Source organism: Adiantum capillus-veneris, chromosome 12 (genome assembly GCF_014529385.1).
Source record: "Adiantum capillus-veneris isolate H3 chromosome 12, ASM1452938v2, whole genome shotgun sequence".
Classification (NCBI taxonomy): Eukaryota; Viridiplantae; Streptophyta; class Polypodiopsida; order Polypodiales; family Pteridaceae; genus Adiantum; species Adiantum capillus-veneris.
The window spans coordinates 118,392,912-118,413,177 of record NC_140942.1 but is presented as its reverse complement, the minus strand read 5'-3'; the positions used below and the strand labels follow the sequence as shown (position 1 = coordinate 118,413,177).

At 42.8% G+C, this 20,266-nt stretch overlaps 1 protein-coding gene across 2 annotated transcripts in view; it reads right to left on the bottom strand.

Annotated features, from left to right (window-relative positions):
- Positions 1-19,889, bottom strand: part of LOC147446403 (uncharacterized) — a 42,050-nt gene extending 22,161 nt beyond the window's left edge. For both annotated transcript variants that reach the window (XM_086525639.1, XM_086525640.1), the window contains exons 1-4: positions 18,721-19,889; positions 17,618-17,670; positions 17,381-17,547; positions 16,608-16,741 (exon numbers count right to left, since the gene is read on the bottom strand). In XM_086525639.1, the coding sequence (XP_086381765.1) occupies positions 16,608-16,741; positions 17,381-17,547; positions 17,618-17,670; positions 18,721-19,804 (1,438 nt within the window). In that variant the 5' untranslated portion in view covers positions 19,805-19,889. The remainder of the gene's footprint in view (positions 1-16,607; positions 16,742-17,380; positions 17,548-17,617; positions 17,671-18,720) is intronic.
- Positions 19,890-20,266: the final 377 nt, after the last annotated feature.

Genomic DNA, 20,266 nt, shown 5'->3' with positions numbered 1-20,266 from the left:
AACCCGTTTGGATGAGTGTCAGTTGTACATTGCAACTAAGAAGTCTGAATTTTTCTTACTGAAGTCACTTATCTGGGATATATCATTTCTACAGAAGGCGTCAAGCTAGATCTCGCGAAGGTGGAACAGGTTCATAATTGGGATTTGCCCAAAACTGCGTATGATGTGCGTTCTTTTCTTGGGTTATGTCAAGCATATAGTTCGCACATAGAGAATTTTGCACGCATTGCTGCACCTATGACTGATGTCTTGAAAGGAGTAAAGACTCGCCGTCAATGCGTAGACTTGCCCGAAGCAGCCATTGAGGCTTTCGCAGCTCTCATGGTTGCGGTGACAGAAGTACCGTGTCTTATTCTTGCCTCTTGGGATGATCCTTTGAGGTATGGACGGATGCGAGCAATGTCGCCATAGGCGCTGTGCTTCAGCAGCATGGTCGTCCTGTAGCTTTCCTTAGCCAGAAGCTCAATAGTGCGAAAAAGAATTACTGAGTTTATGATAGAGAACTTTTGTCTGTCCTCCACTTTTTCTATTCAAGGTGTGTCTTTCGCCAGCATGAAGAATCAGTATGCGGATTCCGAGTTTGGTAAGCATTGGTTGCAGGCTCTTGCTTCCCAAGGGCCAAGCAACTATCTCATTCGTGATGGTTTGTTGTATTTTCGTCAACGTTTATGTGTGTTGCCCTCTCTCAGGCCAACAATATTGCATGATGCACATGATTCTCTCACGTGTGGGAATAGGGATATGAACAACACTTTGGCAAAAATAGAAAGATTCTTTTATTGGCCTAAAATGCGAAAGCATGTGTTTCGTTATGTCACACAGTGCACTATATGTCAAAAGGTAAAAGCTCCTCGTGGTAAGCAGCAAGGCCTCTTGCTTCCGCTGCCTATTCTCGCTGGACCTTTTCAAGATATTTCCATGGATTTTGTGTCTAACCTACCACCAAGTTTGCATTCAAGGAACACTTAATGTTTGACAATTGTTGATCGTTTCAGCAAGTTTTACATGTTGAATCCTTGTAAAGCCATAGTTACTGCACAAGATATAGCACGGTTGTTCATTAAGCATTGGTACCCCCTCTGTGGTTTGCCAAAATCAATTGTTTCAGATGGGGATTTGAAGTTCACGTCCAATTTTTGGCGCGCACTCTATGAAAATTTTGGCACTAAGTTTAATTTTTCATCGGCTTTTCATCCATAGTCAAATGGTCAAACAGAGATTTACAATCATTTGGCTTTTGATGTTTTAAAGTCATATGTACATGATGAGCAGTCTCAATGGGAGCTCTATCTCCCATTGGTTAAGACTATTTTGAATGACTCTTTTTCTTCTGCCATTGGTCGAACTCCGTATGAGGTAGCGTTTGGTCGTCCGTTCCAATCACTATTAACTTGCTCGGTCAGTCAAATGCCTGATGCCAATGCTGAAAGTCAGTCATTGGATGAGATTTCTGAGAGTGTGAAGCTTCGTCTAAGCAAGGCTCAAGAATCTAATTCAAGGTAGGCTAACAAACATCGTCAGGATGTTTCGATCAAGGAAGGAGATTGGGTGTATTTAAGAATCATGAAGCAACGTCTTCAGCAAGTTGGAAAGAAATGTCCCAAGTTGTTTTTTTGTATGTTTGGTCCATTTCCAGTCATTAAAAAGATAAATGAGGTTTCAATGAAATTGTAGTTGCCTAACTCATGGTCAATGCACAACCTTTTCCATGTTTCTTGGTTGAAAAAAGTGATCCAAATTCAAAAACTCGTGGATCGAGGGCATTAGTAGACTCTCTAGAAGAAATCTAAAAAGTCTAGCCAGATTTTGTGGAGGAGACTATTTTTGTAGAAAAGTGACATGACCAAGTTTGCTCGAAAGAAAAACTCAAAATCGCATCAAAATTAACTGATAGGAAAAAAACAACAAAACATACATTTCGAACACAAAATTTGGGATTTTTCAACTTTTTGGGATCCGAAAAGTGTTTCACGGAATCACGGAACACCTCCAAAGGACATTACAAAAGAAGAACCGGAGATCATCGATGAAGCTAAAGTCATGGAGCCAGAGCAAGTGTTGTTGCATCGGTTTCGACATGGTTCGAAGAAGCAAGTGAGACAATACTTTTTGAAGTTCAAGGATCGAGGGACCCACGAACGGTGTGGGTCAACGAAGAGTTTTTCAAAGACTATCCAGAGTTGTTGGCAGACTACAAGGTAGCCATGCAGCTCGGTACCAGTACCTCACTCTAAAAAGGAGGGGATGTCACGTGACACATCCAACCCTATGTGTTCGTGGACAAGCTACTTGATAACAAGGGTTTCGTCACTCCATTCAGTCTAGATTAGAAGTGTTCTGGCACTTTTGTGAGTCTATTCGCAGACCGTGCATGCCCAGGCACTTAGTATAGATGCATATCCTCTGGTTGCACACAGCATGATCATAAATAAGCATTCCCATCAGAATCCTTGAGGGAAATTTTCCAATGTATTTTACCTATTTTTCCTATTTTTTACAATTTTCACTTATTATTTTAAGTGACTTTTGTTGAGAACTAAGTAGTGCAAATTGGGTAAGATAATATATAAGCAAACCAAGGCTAGCACTATTTGGCAGATGAGCAAGGAGAACACAGGCACTCGGCAGCAGGTTCACCCTCTCTCACCACAAGACCAAACCTTCGCGATTTCCTCCAAGCAAGCACACCCTAGTGTTTTCATCAACAAGCCTCTATCGCTAGAAGACATCAGCCCTTGGCATTTTCAGCAAGCAACCATCGCCATAGCCTCCCCTTTTTGCTAGCGTTTTTCCTCGAAGACGGCATTGCAGCCCTAGAATTTCCAGAACCACAATCGCCCCCTTTTTGCATTGTGTTTTCAGCAGACAATGCATCAACAGTTCTCAGCCTTTGACCACCCAAAGGAACAGCAAATTTCAGCCAAACCCAGCCATATCGCCGTTCTTGGTTCCAATGATTTGCAGCCATAAGCGTTTTGGAGACAGCAGCAAATCTGCGTCAGATTTCAGTCAGTAGCGTTTTTGGACAGCAGTACAAAAGCATCAGTTTTCAGTCCTTAGATCGGTCTTGCCATCTCCGTCGTAGTCATCGATCTAGCCTAGACTTGCATCAATCACATGCATCCACTTTGTACCAGTTTGTGCAATCAAACGTAGACCACTCTCGCCAACGAGAGTGGGGCCTTCGGAGGAGGGTTTTACAACGTCTTTGGTGTCGTATTCTCTTCTCTCTCTATCTCTCAGTCTCATACACTTGCACGCACAGTGTCCATTCGCTTTGTTTATGATCATTGCACTCTCTCATTAAGAACGAAGGCTCTCCCTTCCATAAGAACAAAAAAAGAACCTTGAGCACATTATGGAGCACTCATCTTGAGAAAGAACAACATTTATTCCGCTGCACCTTACAGCGCCGAAAGTGACTCAAAGTCTTTTGTGGCTCCTTCGATGCTTCAACTTCGTCTAAAGTCATGCTTCTTTCTTCTTCAAGAATCTCCATGGCTGAAAATTCCTGAAACAACTTCCAACACAAAAACATGAACATACCTACTCCATGTAAAGTGACTGGAAAAAATCTTGTCTTTCTAAAAAACTGTGCATGAAATGTAGATGAACAAATAGACGGAGTGGCAAACCGTTCACCACTTACACATAAACAATGAGATCGAATCTTGTCTTGCTGATCTAAATCAATCAACTGTGGCAATTCACAACGGAAATGCCCATGCTTGGTGCTCATACTTTCTTGTGCTCTTTCTACAACTGTGTCGTGCCAAGGAAGAGACATGGAATGTGACTTCCTTGAATGCATACTTTTCACCTTTTCATGAATAATCCGCATACATCCGTGCTCATTCATAAGTGAAACGTGCTCAACGCACTATATGTCATGCCTAGGAAAAGAGATCACATAAAGACATTGACTAAAATACAAGAAACGATCACGAATGAAACACTCGAACAATTCGTGTAAGGTGCAGGGGAATGAATGTTGTTCTTTCTCAAGATGAGTGCTCCATAATGTGCTCAAGGTTCCTTTTGTTCTTAGGAAAGGGAGAGCCTTCCGTTCTTAATGAGAGAGTGCAATGATCATTAACAAACTGAATGGACACGGTGCATGAGAGTGTATGAGACTGAGAGATAGAGAGAAAAGAGAAATACGACACCAGAGACGTAAAACCCTTCTCCAAAGGCCCCACTCTCGTTGGCGAGAGTGGTCTACTATTGATTGCACAAACCGGTACAAGGTGGATGCATATGACTGATGCAAGTCTAGGCTAGATCGCTGACGACGACGACGGGTGTGACGAGACCGATCTAAGGGCTGAAAACTGATGCTATTGTCCTGCTGTCCAAAAACACTACTGGCTGAAATCTGATGCAAATCTGTTGCTGTCCCAAAAACGCTAATGGCTGAAAATTGCTGGAACCAAAAACGCTGATGTGGACTGATGTCTGATAGCTGAAATTCGCTTGTTTTAGGCTGACAAACCGCTGAAATTTGTTGATGCTAGGCGATGCTGAAAACGCTATGTAACTAAGTCAGACTTTGTAAATAATTAATTTATTTACGAAAAAAGAATTATCTAATTAGTTGTGTGCACACCAGAATAGACCTAGCAGTTCTAAGGCCTCAGGTGAGCCTAAATGCGGGCTAGAACACCTCAGAGGGACCTTAGCAGAAATTACCCTGAAGCCCTAGTGATTGGGAAATCGGGTTTTCAGAAAGGGGTAAGCAGTAGCCTCAGATTTTAGGCTCAGGAAAAATACGCGCGTCAATACAAGCACATGAATGAGATGGGGTCCTTAGAACAGTGACCCTAAGGCTAATAAAGCTAATAAAGCCTTAGGGTAAGTTTTGTGAAATTAAATTTAGCGGTCCGTGCCCGGGCGGGTGGCCGGACAAGTGTGAACAGGTAAAGGCGGTGCAGTGCCCGTGCGGCATTGCGCCGGCAGACCTTTGGTGTTCTCATAAAAGAATCATTGGTAGCAGTTGTTAGTTAGTTGCACATTTATTTAATTAATGAGCTAGAAGTTTTTAAAGTCAAAGGTTGAATGGTTTTTAAGTTTTTAAAGTAAGTGTGCCAAGTAACACACTTACCAATGCAAACTAACTCTCTCTCACCCTCTCTCTCTTCTTAGCGCCCCCTCTCCCTGATGGCTATTTAGGAGCCCCCCCTCCCCCATTTTCAGGGCTGGCAGTGCACCTACCCCCCCTAATGTGAGCGTGCTCTACGCGGTGGAGCCCTCCATTGAAGCTTGAGAGCAGCCCCTTGCGACATATGTGGTAGCCTTGTGCTCCCATTGTCAAGAACAAGGGATCTCACAGTCATAGACACCTTCTGGTGAAGTTTCATCGCGAGAAGCTGCCGTAGACGCTCTCTTAGCAGAGTGTGGCTGCTGTAATTCTCTGTTTTCATCCCCTAATCACCTCGATTAGGACTGTTTTCAGCAGATCAGCCATAGAAATTCTCTTCTCTCTCCTTATCCTAAGTCTACATCAAGTTTGGCGCGATTCCATCGCGAAGAAGACCTCTGTTTTGGCGTAGGGGTGTGCACAGGTAAGAATTTCAGGTTATGTGCAAAAAATTGCAGCAAGCATGTGCGTGTGCATTTTGCTTGTTTCTCTTTTGTGTTCGATGCATGAATGAATGAGCATGAAGGCAACACATAACAGAAGATGGACTCTCCTCTGTGAGAGCTTCCGATGAGCTGTTTCGGAAGATAGACTCTCTTTTCGAGAGCTTCCAGCCAGTCTCGCAGAAGAGGGGAAATCCCCTAAGCAGTAAGAAAGTGGAAACACTTTCTCAGTCAGTAGTAAGAACAGAACAGAAGAAAGAATAGAGGACGGGCGTATGCCCCGTTCCTGTGCGTGTAAAGATTCTCCCTTATTAATAAAGATATTCTCTTTATGGGGGGGGGACCAGCCCATCTTCTGGTCCCCAATGAAGTGTCAAGTTTTCTCGCTCCCTCTAATTCTCTTGAGTATTTGAAGTGCAATTAAACGTCAGTTTACGCTTCCGTATTTTTGTGACACGCTAGGCAAAGGGGGCAATATGGGGTATTCTGGAAACGACAGGGCTAATACTGTGTGGCGATGAAGCTATAGCTGAAAAACGCTAGGTACTGTAGTCCTTTGGCAATGAAGTTCTGCTCTTGGAAACGCGCAAAAGGGTGTTGATGGCGATGACACCTTGTTGAAAAACGCTAGAGCTGGGAAATTGGCGATGAGGACTTGTTGATGAATCCGCTAGAGGATGCTTACTTGGAGGAAATCGCCAAGGGTTGGTCTTGCTGAGAGAGAGGGGGAACCTGCTGCCGGTGGCCTGTGTTCTCCTTCTCTTCTGCCAAATAGAGCTAGCCTTGGTTTGCTTATATATTATCTTACCCAATTTGCCCTACTTAGTTCCCAACAAAATTCACTTAAAATAATAAGTGAAAATTGTCAAAAATAGGTAAAATACATTGGAAAATTTCCCTGAAGGATTCTAATGGATTCTGATGGGAATGCTTATGATTCTGATGTGTGCAACCAGAGGATATGCATCTATACTAAGTGCCTGGGCATGCATGGTCTGCGAACAGACTCACAAAAGTGCAAGAACACTTCTAATCTAGACTGACTGGACTGACGAAACCCTTGTTATCAAGTAGCTTGTCCACGAACACATAGGGTTGGATGTGTCACGTGACATCCCCTCCTTTTTAAAGTGAGGTACTGGTACCGAGCGGCATGGCTACCTTGTAGTCTGCCAACAACTCTCGATAGTCTTTGAAAAACTCTTCGTCGATCCACACCAGTTCGTGGGTCCCTCGATCTTTGAACTTCAAAAAGTATTGTCTCACTTGCTTCTTCGAACCATGTCGAAACCGATGTAACAACACTTGCTCTGGCTCCATGACTTCACCTTCATCGATGATCTCCAGTTCTTCTTCTTTCGAAATGTCCTTTGGAGGTGTTCCCTGAAACACTTTCAACCAAGAAACATGGACAACGTTGTGCATTGACCATGAGTTAGGCAACTACAATTTCATTGAAACCTCATTTATCTTTTTAATGACTGGAAATGGACCAAACATACAAAAAGACAACTTGGGACATTTCTTTCCAACTTGCTGAAGACGTTGCTTCATGATTCTTAAATACACCCAATCTCCTTCCTTGATCGAAACATCCTGACGATGCTTGTTAGCCTGTCGTGAATTAGATTCTTGAGCCTTGCTTAGCCGTAGCTTCACACTCTCAGAAATCTCATCCACTGATTGACTTTCAGCATTGGCGTCAAGCATTTGACTGACCGAGTAAGTCAAAAGTGACAGGAACGGACGACCAAACGCTACCTCATACGGAGTTCGACCAATGGCAGAAGAAAAAGAGTCATTCAAAATAGCCTGAACCAATGGGAGATAGAGCTCCCATTGAGACTGCTCATCATGTACATATGACTTTAAAACATCAAAAGCCAAATGATTGTAAATCTCTATTTGACCATCTGACTATGGATGAAAAGCCAATGAAAAATTCAACTTAGTGCCAAAATTTTCATAGAGTGCGCGCCAAAAATTGGACGTGAACTTAAAATCCCCATCTGAAACAATTGATTTTGGCAAACCACAGAGGGGGTACCAATGCTTAATGAACAACCGTGCTATATCTTGTGCAGTAACTATGGCTTTACAAGGATTCAACATGTAAAACTTGCTGAAACGATCAACAATTGTCAAACATTAAGTGTTCCTTGAATGCAAACTTGGTGGTAGGTTAGACACAAAATCCATGGAAATATCTTGAAAAGGTCCAGCGAGAATAGGCAACGGAAGCAAGAGGCCTTGCTGCTTACCACGAGGAGCTTTTACCTTTTGACATATAGTGCACTGTGTGACATAACGAAACACATGCTTTCGCATTTTAGGCCAATAAAAGAATCTTTCTATTTTTTCCAAAGTGTTGTTCATTCCCCTATTCCCACACATGAGAGAATCATGTGCATCACGCAATATTGTTGGCCTGAGAGAGGGCAACACACATAAACGTTGACGAAAATACAACAAACCATCACGAATGAGATAGTTGCTTGGCCCTTGGGAAGCAAGAGCCTGCAACCAATGCATACCAAACTCGAAATCCAAATACTGATTCTTCATGCTGTCGAAAGACACCTGAATAGAAAAAGTGGATCTTGACACAAGAGCCAAAATCTGTCCTTTGCGACTCAACGCATCTTTAACAGGGTTAGCTTTTCCAGGCACATACTCAATCAAACCTCCAAATTGCTCAAAAAATTGTGACCATCGTGTCTTGCGATCACTCCAATGTGCACTAGTGACTAGGCATAGACTGGAGCCACTTGAGAGCTTGATGATCTGTGCGAACTGTAAACTCTCTACCATAAAGAAAATGCTTCCAATGCTTCAGAGAGTGAATGACAGACAAAAGTTCTTTATCATAAACTGAATAATGCTTTTCCGTACTATTGAGCGGAAAAGAAAATGCTTTCAATTCTTAAGAGAGTGAATGACAGACAAAAGTTCTTTATCATAAACTGAATAATTCTTTATCACTATTAAGCGGCTAAGGAAAGCTACAGGACGACCATGCTTCATGACATTGCTCGCATCCGTCCATACCTCAAAGGGATCATCCCAAGAGGCAAGGATAAGACACGGTGCTTCTGTCACCGCAACCTTGAGAGCTACGAAAGCCTCAATGGCTGCTTCGGGCAAATCTATGCACTGACGGCGAGTCTTTACCCCTTTCAAAACATCAGTCATAGGTGCAGCAATGCGTGCAAAATTCTCTATGTGCGAACTATATGCTTGATATAAACCAAGAAAAGAACGCACATCATATGCAGTTTTAGGCAAATCCCAATTACGAACCTGTTGCACCTTCGCGGGATCTAGCTTGACGTCGTCTGCAGAAATGATATAACCTAGATAAATGACTTCAGTAAGAAAAAATTCAGGACTTCTTAGTTGCAATGTACAACTGACACTCATCAAAACGGGTTAGTACCCTATCGACACCTTTTTCATGTTGTTCCCACGATGCAAAAAAAATGAGAATATCATCCAAAAAGATAAGCAGACATACGCCAACCATGTCGCCAAAACGACCTACTATGAGACGATTAAATGTACCTACGGCACCTGTCAATCCAAAAGGCATAACAATATACTCCCATTGCCCTCGCTCGGTGCGAAAAGCGGTTTTGAAGATGTCGCCTTTGAATACCCGTACCTGATGGTATCCACTCTTGAATTCGACTTTGCTGAAAACCTTTGCCCCATTGAGCCTATTAAGAATATACTCAATGCGAGGCATCGGAAACTTGTTCTTGACGGCCATCTTGTTCAATGCCCTGTAATCAACACACAAACAAGAGGAACCATCCTTCTTGCGAACAAACAAAATAGGAGCAGCAAAAGGACTTACACTAGGACGTATAAATCCTCTAGCCACCAACTCCGTGAGTTGTCGCTCTAACTCTTTGTCATGTGTCTTGTTCAAACGGTAGAGATCCTTACTGGCAAGATATGCCCCCTCCATAAGCTCGATGCGATGGTCCTCCGGTCGCTCGGGTGGGAGACAAGGTAGAAGATCATCCTGCAAAAAGAGATGCTTAAACTTGGTAAACAAATCTGAATACTTAGCTGGAGCATGAATGCTCTAGGAAACTAGAGCAACATACATGAATGCCGCTTGTGCTCCTCGTCGTAATTCACGCTTTACCTGAACATGAGAGATGAGAGGTAAAGAATACAAGCCCTCCTCAACGCGAATGATGAGGAGGAAGTCAGTTTTGACATTTAATGTGAGTGTTAGCCTCCTAATCAATGAGAGGGTTATGCTCACGAAACCATCTTATGCCCAAAAGCATATCACATCCTGAGAGAGGAGACACAAGAAATTTCCTATGGAAAGCAGCTTGTTGAACGATAAGCATCACATCAAGGCACTCTTTCGTGACGAGAGAGTCCATACCAGGAGCGAAGACAGAAACCTCGAGATGAGATTTCTGACTAATCTCTAGGCGGGCTCTCTCAACAAGAGAGGCACTAATCACATCCATGCATACTGCCTGGATCAAACAATATGATAAAACCGTACCTGATGGTATCCACTCTTGAATTCGACTTTGCTGAAAACCTTTGCCCCATTGAGCCTATTAAGAATATACTCAATGCGAGGCATCGGAAACTTGTTCTTGACGGCCATCTTGTTCAATGCCCTGTAATCAACACACAAACAAGAGGAACCATCCTTCTTGCGAACAAACAAAATAGGAGCAGCAAAAGGACTTACACTAGGACGTATAAATCCTCTAGCCACCAACTCCGTGAGTTGTCGCTCTAACTCTTTGTCATGTGTCTTGTTCAAACGGTAGAGATCCTTACTGGCAAGATATGCCCCCTCCATAAGCTCGATGCGATGGTCCTCCGGTCGCTCGGGTGGGAGACAAGGTAGAAGATCATCCTGCAAAAAGAGATGCTTAAACTTGGTAAACAAATCTGAATACTTAGCTGGAGCATGAATGCTCTAGGAAACTAGAGCAACATACATGAATGCCGCTTGTGCTCCTCGTCGTAATTCACGCTTTACCTGAACATGAGAGATGAGAGGTAAAGAATACAAGCCCTCCTCAACGCGAATGATGAGGAGGAAGTCAGTTTTGACATTTAATGTGAGTGTTAGCCTCCTAATCAATGAGAGGGTTATGCTCACGAAACCATCTTATGCCCAAAAGCATATCACATCCTGAGAGAGGAGACACAAGAAATTTCCTATGGAAAGCAGCTTGTTGAACGATAAGCATCACATCAAGGCACTCTTTCGTGACGAGAGAGTCCATACCAGGAGCGAAGACAGAAACCTCGAGATGAGATTTCTGACTAATCTCTAGGCGGGCTCTCTCAACAAGAGAGGCACTAATCACATCATGCATACTGCCTGGATCAAACAATATGATAAAACGTTGACCCTTTACATGACCATAACACTTCATGAGAGACTCATCAATGTGTGATTCAGAGACATGAGAAGATTCAGCTTGGTTCATTAGAGTGCTTGTGGTTGTTGTGGGTGCCTTAGGTGGAGCTGTCTTAAAACAAGCCTTCTTAATGTGACCCTTGACGTGACATTGATAACATCTACCTTCCTTAGCATAAATCACTTGTTCTTAAGCCGTGATGTATCCTCCTATAATTCCTTGTGCACCTTTTTCATTTGGGGTTAGCTTAGGTTTTGCAGGTGCTTTAGCTTTACCCTTAAATTCATTGTTAGAGTTCTTTTCCGAAGAATTAGAGGAAGATGGGCTAGAAGAGACCATTCTTACCATTCTTACCGTTCTTACCATTCTGTGTGTTTTGTGACTTCTGAGGGGTTCCTTGAGAAGTCTTGTTTTCCTTAGGCTTCCCCTTGTTGTGCTTCATCTCTTGGACAAGAACAATCGCTACCGCCTTGTTGAGATCGATTGAATCAAGTACCTCCACATCATACTTGATATACTCGTCCGATCCATAAAGGAATGCCTCCTTGCGCTTTGCATCCGATTTGCGTAATTGAGTGTCGAGCTGCAAAACAAGAATAGAAAAAGACATAACCGGCATACCATTTTGCTTGAGAGCGCGTCAATCGTCCTTCAATCGTGCTAGGTACTGAGGTGGCATAAACCGCACCTTGAGCTTGTCTTGAAAATCAGCTAAACTAAAGGAAAGGGGCGTGAATTCGTCGGCTTCCTCTAGGTGCGCGGCTAACTGTGCCTCTTGCCATGCGTGGTACCAATTGATGGCATCACTGGCAAGGTACATAGCTGCCGTCAAAACCTTGCTATTCCCTGTCTTCTTAGTTGTCGCAAAAAAGCATTAAATTGATGCAACCAAGAATGAATAACCGTAGCATCCATCTTACCATCATACTTACCGAAAGTCAACTTCTCTGTGACTGGGTTGTTGGAGTCCGCATCCCGGCTTGCGCCACTTGAGGAACTACCAACTTCTTTGGCTCGTTCGGACTTCAAGGCAAGAACTTGTCGAACCAATTCTTGAGTGCGGAGGTCCGTTTGAACCTCCTGATCGGCCTCGAAGGCCGCTCGTCTTGCTTCGGCTTCCAAGCGCATTTGCTCACGCTCACGCTCCATAGCCGCTTTTCTTTCTATTTTTCTTTCTTTGCGTTCATCGCGCTCGCGTTCCCTGTCCTGCGAGTCGCTTCTTGTCGTGCCATCATGTCCAACATCGACGTGACCATTGCCTCCATAGGATTTGGTACAACTCGTGCGTAGATGGAGAAGGGGGAGAGTCGGAAAAACCTCCTGGTGGGAAAAATTCTTCCGTCGCCTCTCTCATGCTCATCACCTGTATGCGAAGTATCCATTCCACTTCGGGTGATGATGATCTTTGGTTCTTAAGTTCACAAGGAACTTGGGTTCTTGCGGGTCTTGGGCTCTTGAGGGTCTTGTGGTCCTTGAGGTTCTGGAGGGTCTTCTTTTGCTTGCAATCTGTGTTTGAGAAGGATCTTCTCTTCACCCGAGTTTTGCTCTTTTCTGCGGGCGCACCCATTGGCGGCCTTGCGCTCACACCAAAGTTGCTTTTTCCCACCAAGTGCATGATCCGCTCTCAATGAGTGAAAAGAGGCACAAGGGGAGGCTGGACAAGCCCTTCTTTCCTGGGATTCCTGTCACTCTTCAAAAACACGATTAGGAATCGTCATGCCCAAGTGAACTTGGGTTCGTGCGACCGCAACAAGCAAAAAAATTCTTGTGATTCTTGTGGTTCTTTGCTTGAGTGATACAAAACACTGCCAAAGCTCTGATACCAATGTAAGGTGCAGCGGAATGAATGTTGTTCTTTCTCAAGATGAGTGCTCCATAATGTGCTCAAGGTTCCTTTTGTTCTTAGGGAAGGGAGAGCCTTCCGTTCTTAATGAGAGAGTGCAATGATCATTAACAAACTGAATGGACACGGTGCATGAGAGTGTATGAGACTGAGAGATAGAGAGAGAAGAGAAATACGACACCAAAGACGTTGTAAAACCCTCCTCCGAAGGCCCCACTCTCGTTGGCGAGAGTGGTCTACTATTGATTGCACAAACCGGTACAAGGTGGATGCATATGACTGATGCAAGTCTAGGCTAGATCGATGACGACGACGGGGATGACGAGATCGATCTAAGAGCTGAAAACTGATGCTATTGTCCTGCTGTCCAAAATCGCCTACTGGCTGAAATCTGATGCAAGTCTGCTACTGTCCCAAAAATGCCAATGGCTGAAAATTGCTAAAATTAAAAACGTTGATGTGGACTGATGTCTGATGGCTGAAATTCGTTGGTTTTAGGCTGTCAAACTGCTGAAATTTGCTGATGCTAGGCGATGCTGAAAACACTAGGCAAAGGGGGCGATTTGGGGGATTTTGGAAACGCAAGGGCTGATATTGTATGGCAATGAAGCTATGGCTGAAAAACGCAGGTACTGTAGTCCTTTGGCGATGAAGTTCTGCTGTTGGAAACGCTAGCAAAAGGGAGTTGATGGCGATGACACCTTGTTGAAAAATGCTAGGACTGGGAACTTGGCGATGAGGACTTGTTGATGGAAACGCTAGAGGATGCTTGCTTGGAGGAAATCGCGAAGGGTTGGTCTTGCTGAGAGAGAGGGGGAACCTGCTGCCGGTGGCCTGTGTTCTCCTACTCTTCTACCAAATAGTATTAGCCTTGGTTTGCTTATATATTATCTTACCCAATTTGCCCTACTCAGTTCCCAACAAAAGTCACTTAAAATAATAAGTGAAGAATGTCAAAAATAGGGAAAATAGGTCAAATACATTGAAAAATTCCCCTGAAGGATTCTGATGGATTTCTAATGGGAATGCTTATGATCATGTTGTGTGCAACCAAAGGATATGCATCTATACTAAGTGCCTGGGCATGCACCGTCCACGAACAGACTCACAAAAGTGTCAGAACACTTCTAATCTAGACTGACTGGACCGACGGAACCCTTGTTATGAAGTAGCTTGTCCACGGACACATAGGGTTGGATGTGTCACGTGACAATGCGTGCTGAGAAATCACTCGAACACACATAATACTTCCTGTGGGGGTTCTTTGAACCTAGGCTCGAGAGCCAAGATCGGTTCGTCGTGTTTGATCAAATCTGCGTGGGGGGGTGATGTGAACCTCGACTCGAAAGTCGAGATTGATTCTTCGTGAATGATCGAATCTGCAACGAGGTTAGCTTCGCTAGAAAAAGTATCAACTAACACATCATCCTTCTGAACAATCACATCATCTTTATCGTGCAAATCATCATGCTTGTGAGAAATCACATCTTGATCATCATGCAAATCATCATGCAAATCATTGTCATCCAAATCATCATGCTTGTCATTATCAGGTAATTCATCATGCTCATCATCATCCAAATCATGTGTGTCATGCTTGGAAGAAGAAGAGACTGAGAGAGTCCCATTTTCCTAAATCTCTTGCATCTGTGCCTGCACTTGAGAAAAGAGTCGCAACATCTCTTTCATGTGTCGGTCGTGCATGGCTTTTCTTGCTTTGTTCACGCAATCCATTTCTGCTTTTCTTTCCGCGCATTCACGATCAAATTCTGCCATTCTTTCTACTCTTCTTACTTCGCGTTCTAACTTCCTGTCCATCATCATCATGTCGAAAGCCTCCATAGGAGGTAGTGCAATCCTTTGCGTAGATGGGGAAGGGAGAGGGTCGCAAAAACCTCTTCGTGGGGAAAATTCTTCTTCGCCTCTCTCATGCTCATCATTTCCAAGCGAAGTGTCCATTCCGCTTCGATGGATGACCATCCACTGAAGTCTTGGGTTCTTGTGGGTTCTTGTGGTCTTGGGTTCTTAAGTTCACGAGGAACTTGGGTTCTTGGGGGTCTTCAGGTTTTTGGGTTCTTGAGGTTCTTGAGTTCTTGAGGTTCTTCTTTCGCTTGCAATCTGTGTTAGAGAAGGATCTTCTCTTCACCCGAGTTCTTCTCTTTTCCGCGGGCGCACCCCTTGGCGGCCTTGCACTCACACCAAGGTTGCTTTTTCCCACCTCACGTCGATTGGCCGGCCGCTAAGTGCACGGTCCGCTCTAATGAGTGAAAAGAGGCACAAGGGGAGGCTGGACAAGACCTTCTTTCTTGGATTTCCTGTCATTCTTTAAAACACGATTAGGAATCGACACGCCCAAGAGAACTTGGGTTACGTGCGACCGCAACAAGCAAAAAAAATTATGTGGTTCTTGTGATTCTTTCCTTGAGTGATACAGAACACTGTCAAAGCTCTGATACCAATGTAAGGTGCAGTGGAAGTGAATGTTGAACTTTGCTCAAGATGAGTGCTCCGAACTGTGCTCAAGGGTTCCTTTTACTTACGGAAGGGAGAGCCTTCCGTTCTTTTAGTGAGAGAGTGCAATGGACACAAACAAAGTGGATAACACTATGAATGAAGGTGCTGAGACTGAGAGATAGAGAGAGAAGAATACGACACCAGAATGTTGTCAAAACCCTGCTCCGAAGGCCCCACTCTCTATGGCGAGAGCGATCTACTATTGATTGCACAAATCTCTACAGTGCTTGGACTTGCCGACGATGAGGACAACGACGAGACAGGCTGAAATCTGAAAATGCTAAGGGCTGAAATCTGCAAATCTTTATCTGCTGAATTTTGACTATGTCGATGACGACGATGCAACGACGACGCGCTGAAAACGCAGATGCTAAAATCTGTGTTTTCCAGGTTGAAACTGCAAACTTCGATGGATCCCACCGTGCGGCGAGGAACTATTGCGAGAAGGTGAGATCTACGAGGTTCGGGACTTGTTCTGCGGGTTCTAAATGCTAGAAACTAAAAACGCTGATGCTTCTTGGTGCCTTGTCGCGACCGAAATGCAAAAACGTTGAGGTCCAGGCTGATGCAAAAACGCTAGGGCTAATTTGTCTTGATCTGCAAAAACGCTCCTGATCTGCTGGTGCAAACTGCTAACGCTAGGGCTGATCTGTCTTCTGTTGTCGCCAGGTTGTTGCAGATGCAAAAACGCTAGCTGATCTGGGTTCTTGTCCAAAAATGCTAGGTCATCTGCAGTGATGCAAAAACACTAGAGAGTCTTGGGGTCCTGCTGAGAAGTTGACTGTGAAAGTGCTAACTCTGGTTTTCTTATATATTATCTTAGCAAAATTGCCTTACCTAGTTCCCAACAAAAGTCACGTAATAAATAAGTGAAAAATGTCAAAAATAGGGAAAATAGGTTTAATGCACTGGAAAATTTTCCTAATGGATTATGATGAATTCTGATGGGAATGCTAATGATCATGCTGTGTGCAACCGGAGGATATGCATCTAATCTAAGTGTCTGGACATGCACGGTCTGCGAACAGACTCACAAAAGTGTCAGATCGCTTCCTATTCTAGACTTGACTTGACTTGACCGAACCGAACCCTGGTCATGTTGTAGCTTGTCCACAAACAGATAAGGTTGGATGTGTCACTTGACATAAGCAAACATAAAATATACATGTCAATCAAACCTACCTTGCAACTTTCTTTTTCCGAATATCTGACTACTAATCTTATAAATAGACATCTTTTGTTGACAACAGAATACTCACCAATTAAAGCTCGATTATTCCGAATTTCCTTCTGCGATAAGCTCCTCTTTAGTTTACAGGATTGTAAGTAGTCCACAACCTTGGGAGGAACAGCTACGTAGCAAGCTACATCTTTCATAATATCATACTTCGTCCTATAAAACAAAAGAAAACATATTAATGTTTTTTGGATATGATACTCCTCCATCACATGCGAGGAAAAGTAAGACCAGATCTTGGTGGTTCAAACAACGCACGACAAAACTTATGTGGCTTTACCTATGAAAACCAGGCAGAACTTGAAAATATAAACATGCTAATAAAGAAATTATACACGTAGTTGTTCAAAACATATATGCTTAAACATATACTCTGCAGTACTAAATCACACAATAAAGAGTAGAGTTGCACACCAAAAAGAGTGAAAGACATAAGCAAAATGTCAAAAAGAAAGTTAATCTGATTTCGATAATTATGAAAAGGAGAACTCAGACTAAAGAAGCATCGATCTAACGAGAATAGAAAGCACAATCATACACAAACATTTTAAGCGTATCTTTTTAGGAGGCATTGAAAAGAGCAACAGAGCACATACAATGTAGAGTCTTGAAGAAGCAGCTACCAGATCCTTACAACCACAATGCCCATGAGCAAGAACCAAGTTAATTAAATGCTGCTTCAAATGTATGACACACAGCAAGAAAACAATGGAATGCACCCAGTGCAAGCCAAAAAGGGATAGAAAATGAAAGAGGAGAGTTGAAATGTTTAAACACTCTTGCTGAACCTTTCACCTCTGTTTGGAAGCATATTTCCTTGCCACACCAATTCTTTTCACAAAACCCTCTAGACCCTTTTTGCCTCCAGTCAAAGTTTCGACATTGTTCTCCAAAAATCCATGACTGTATAAGAGAATGGCTTTATAGACTGAAACACCCACAAGTGACTTTTCGTCATCGTCCTGGTCAAAACATAGTTGAAAGATCAGTTTTTCGGTTCAGACGACTTTACTGAGGTAAAAGGTCTCTTACCAGCAGACTATTTAAAATAGACATGTCTGACTGTAGAATGTCCAGTATCGAATCTGAAGGCAAAAGTAAGCTTTGCTTATGAGTCTATAGTTGTGCAAACCTATGTAGAATCAACAAGCACGCGACAATATAGTGACTTTTAAGGTTTGTCAACTTTTCCTCTTTAAGAAAATCATATCACACATTTTCAACATTAAAAAACTTAATGCGAGAGTACAATTATCAATAAGATGGAAAGAGAATCAGCACACGGATCCCCATCCATAAACCCATAGTTGTCGACCCTCAAAGATGGGAACCACATAACTAAATTTTTAAAAATTGTCCATATAATGCATGCAAGTTATCTCAATTCCAGGAGCTTCAAACTAATGTGAAAATACAAATTTTGATAAGTTGTGAGGCTCAAAATGTAAGTGATTATCTAAAAATTTTCTCTCTTTGCCTCCTTGTGTCTTTGCATTTTAGTTGAGCCTTCTTGAACTAGAAACTAGTTCGATAGCAAATGATGGCTTAGAGTTTCCTAAAACTGCCCCTTTTTAGATGCTTAAAGTTGAAATTTGTGCAAAAAACTTGCTTACATGACAGCCTTTGTTTAGCCTATCGAAATATTTTGCTTGTTATTTTCAATGCAAGCTTTATAAATCAGACACTTAGTAACCCCCTTACATTATTTGCCACATGCAATATTACAAAGGCTACAAAAACTATTTGAAAAGTGGTTGACTACTCTCAAAGTCTTTGCGATCATAAGCTACTTTAACTTGAAGTCCTAAAAGATGAAACTGCTACTTGATAAAAATCAAGGCGTCCACTGAAAAATTCTCATCGCCAAAGGCATAAGCTTGAATGAGTTTCCACTTACAAACAATGAGCATCTATCGAATCTTCGAATGATTAACTAATAATAGTGGGCATATGCATGCATGGTGAAGAAATGCCATTTTTTTCTGTAAACTTCTTATGAAACAAACTAGCCATTGCACCCCCAAAAAAAAACCGCATGTAAGAAAAAACATTAAGAGAAATTATATCTTGGCACATCAATTGTAAATCAACAAAAGCACTAAATCTTGCCAGAAGAAACAAGAAAGAAACATTACCAGATTGACCAGCAGCTAAGCCATTAACTGCAATTCTCCCCACCGGCTCCTTAAGAAGCCCTATGTCACTATTCACCATCTTGTCTCCACCTTTTAACTTCTGTCTGCAATACAACACCTCTACAACGATATAAAGCAGTAAAAACTCTGATTTCACAATATCTGCGAGAAGAGCAATTCGAACTTCTGGAGGCTTCAAGGCACTTGCGGCGAGCTCAGAAGCAAGGGGGAACATGCGGCTGAGCTTCGTTGCTATGGAGTGAGTCTCTGTTTGTGTGTCAGTGCCTTGAAACTGGAAGGCTTTGAAAACTGCCTGACACCCATCAAGTAGAGCTGAAAAAGAAAGGGTCTCTTTTGAATGATTTTTAGCAAACCCTTTTGTGAAATGCTCTTTGTAGTTGATGGCGACGGTGAAGCTCAAAACCTCTTTCATAACACTTCGCAAAGTCTTCAACTTGCTAACATCCTTGCTGACCTGTTGCAAAGATTCAAATATGAGGGGGATGAGGGGAGCCATTGTGACCATGGCAACAGAAGCATTCCGATCAATAATCCAAGGCTTGAGGCAGTGAAGTAATTCAGATGCGGAAGCACAGCTTCCACCATCAGTATAAGTAAACTTCACCGCTGCCAAGGCCCAGAGAATGTGTGGAGCTGGATCACGAGCAAGAAGAAGCTGAATTTCATCATGGCTAAACACATGGTTCCCAGAAGCATCTGTGAAGGAGAAGGCTGCCTTAACATCAATGCAATGTAGTAGTGTTTCGAATAGATGCTCTGATGCAGTAGAGGTAAGGAGGACATCATCATGGAGCTCAAGTTTTACAGAGAGAGCTCTAATTGCAATCTGCAGAGCAGAAATAAATGCTTCCAGTTGGCTTTCCTGTTCAAGAATGCGTTGGAGAGTGGCACGAAGCTTTCCGGGAGGAAGAGAGTCTACAGATTTCCCCAAGGCCTCCTTCAAAGCATGTGTGTTGCTTGCGACGGAGAAGCCGCTGTCGCTGTTGTTGACAAGCTCCTTTGCCAAGCGGGAGATGAATCCCGTTGCGAGCTTGCCATCTTCACTTCTCTTGGCGCCCACCATTGATCCTCTCCTTCTAACCTTGCAGTGGGCTCTGGGAGGTTTCTCGTCAAGAACGTTTAGTAGGCCTACTAGGCCTAGTATGTGACCCGCGCACTTTGCCACGGCTAGAAAACGCATGTCTTTTATTCTTACAATTACAAAGGTGAAAAATCATATAAATTTTATTTTTTTACATATATACATTCTTTTGCATTTCAAAAAAACGATTCATAACATCTCTCTATGGATTCTAAAAAAAAATTATAGATCCATTAGACTACAAATATTTTTTTAATATCAAGCTTGATAGTTTCTCATATGTTATGTAGGATTTTCTAGACCTTATCCAACAAATCTATGAGTGCTTTATAGCTATTGAAAAGAGAAGAGAGAGACAGAGAGAGATTAATATTTACATTCTCCTCCTCTTCCTCTTTCTCTCTGTTTAATTGGTGGATAGTTCTTTAGTTTGTTTGTAGTTGT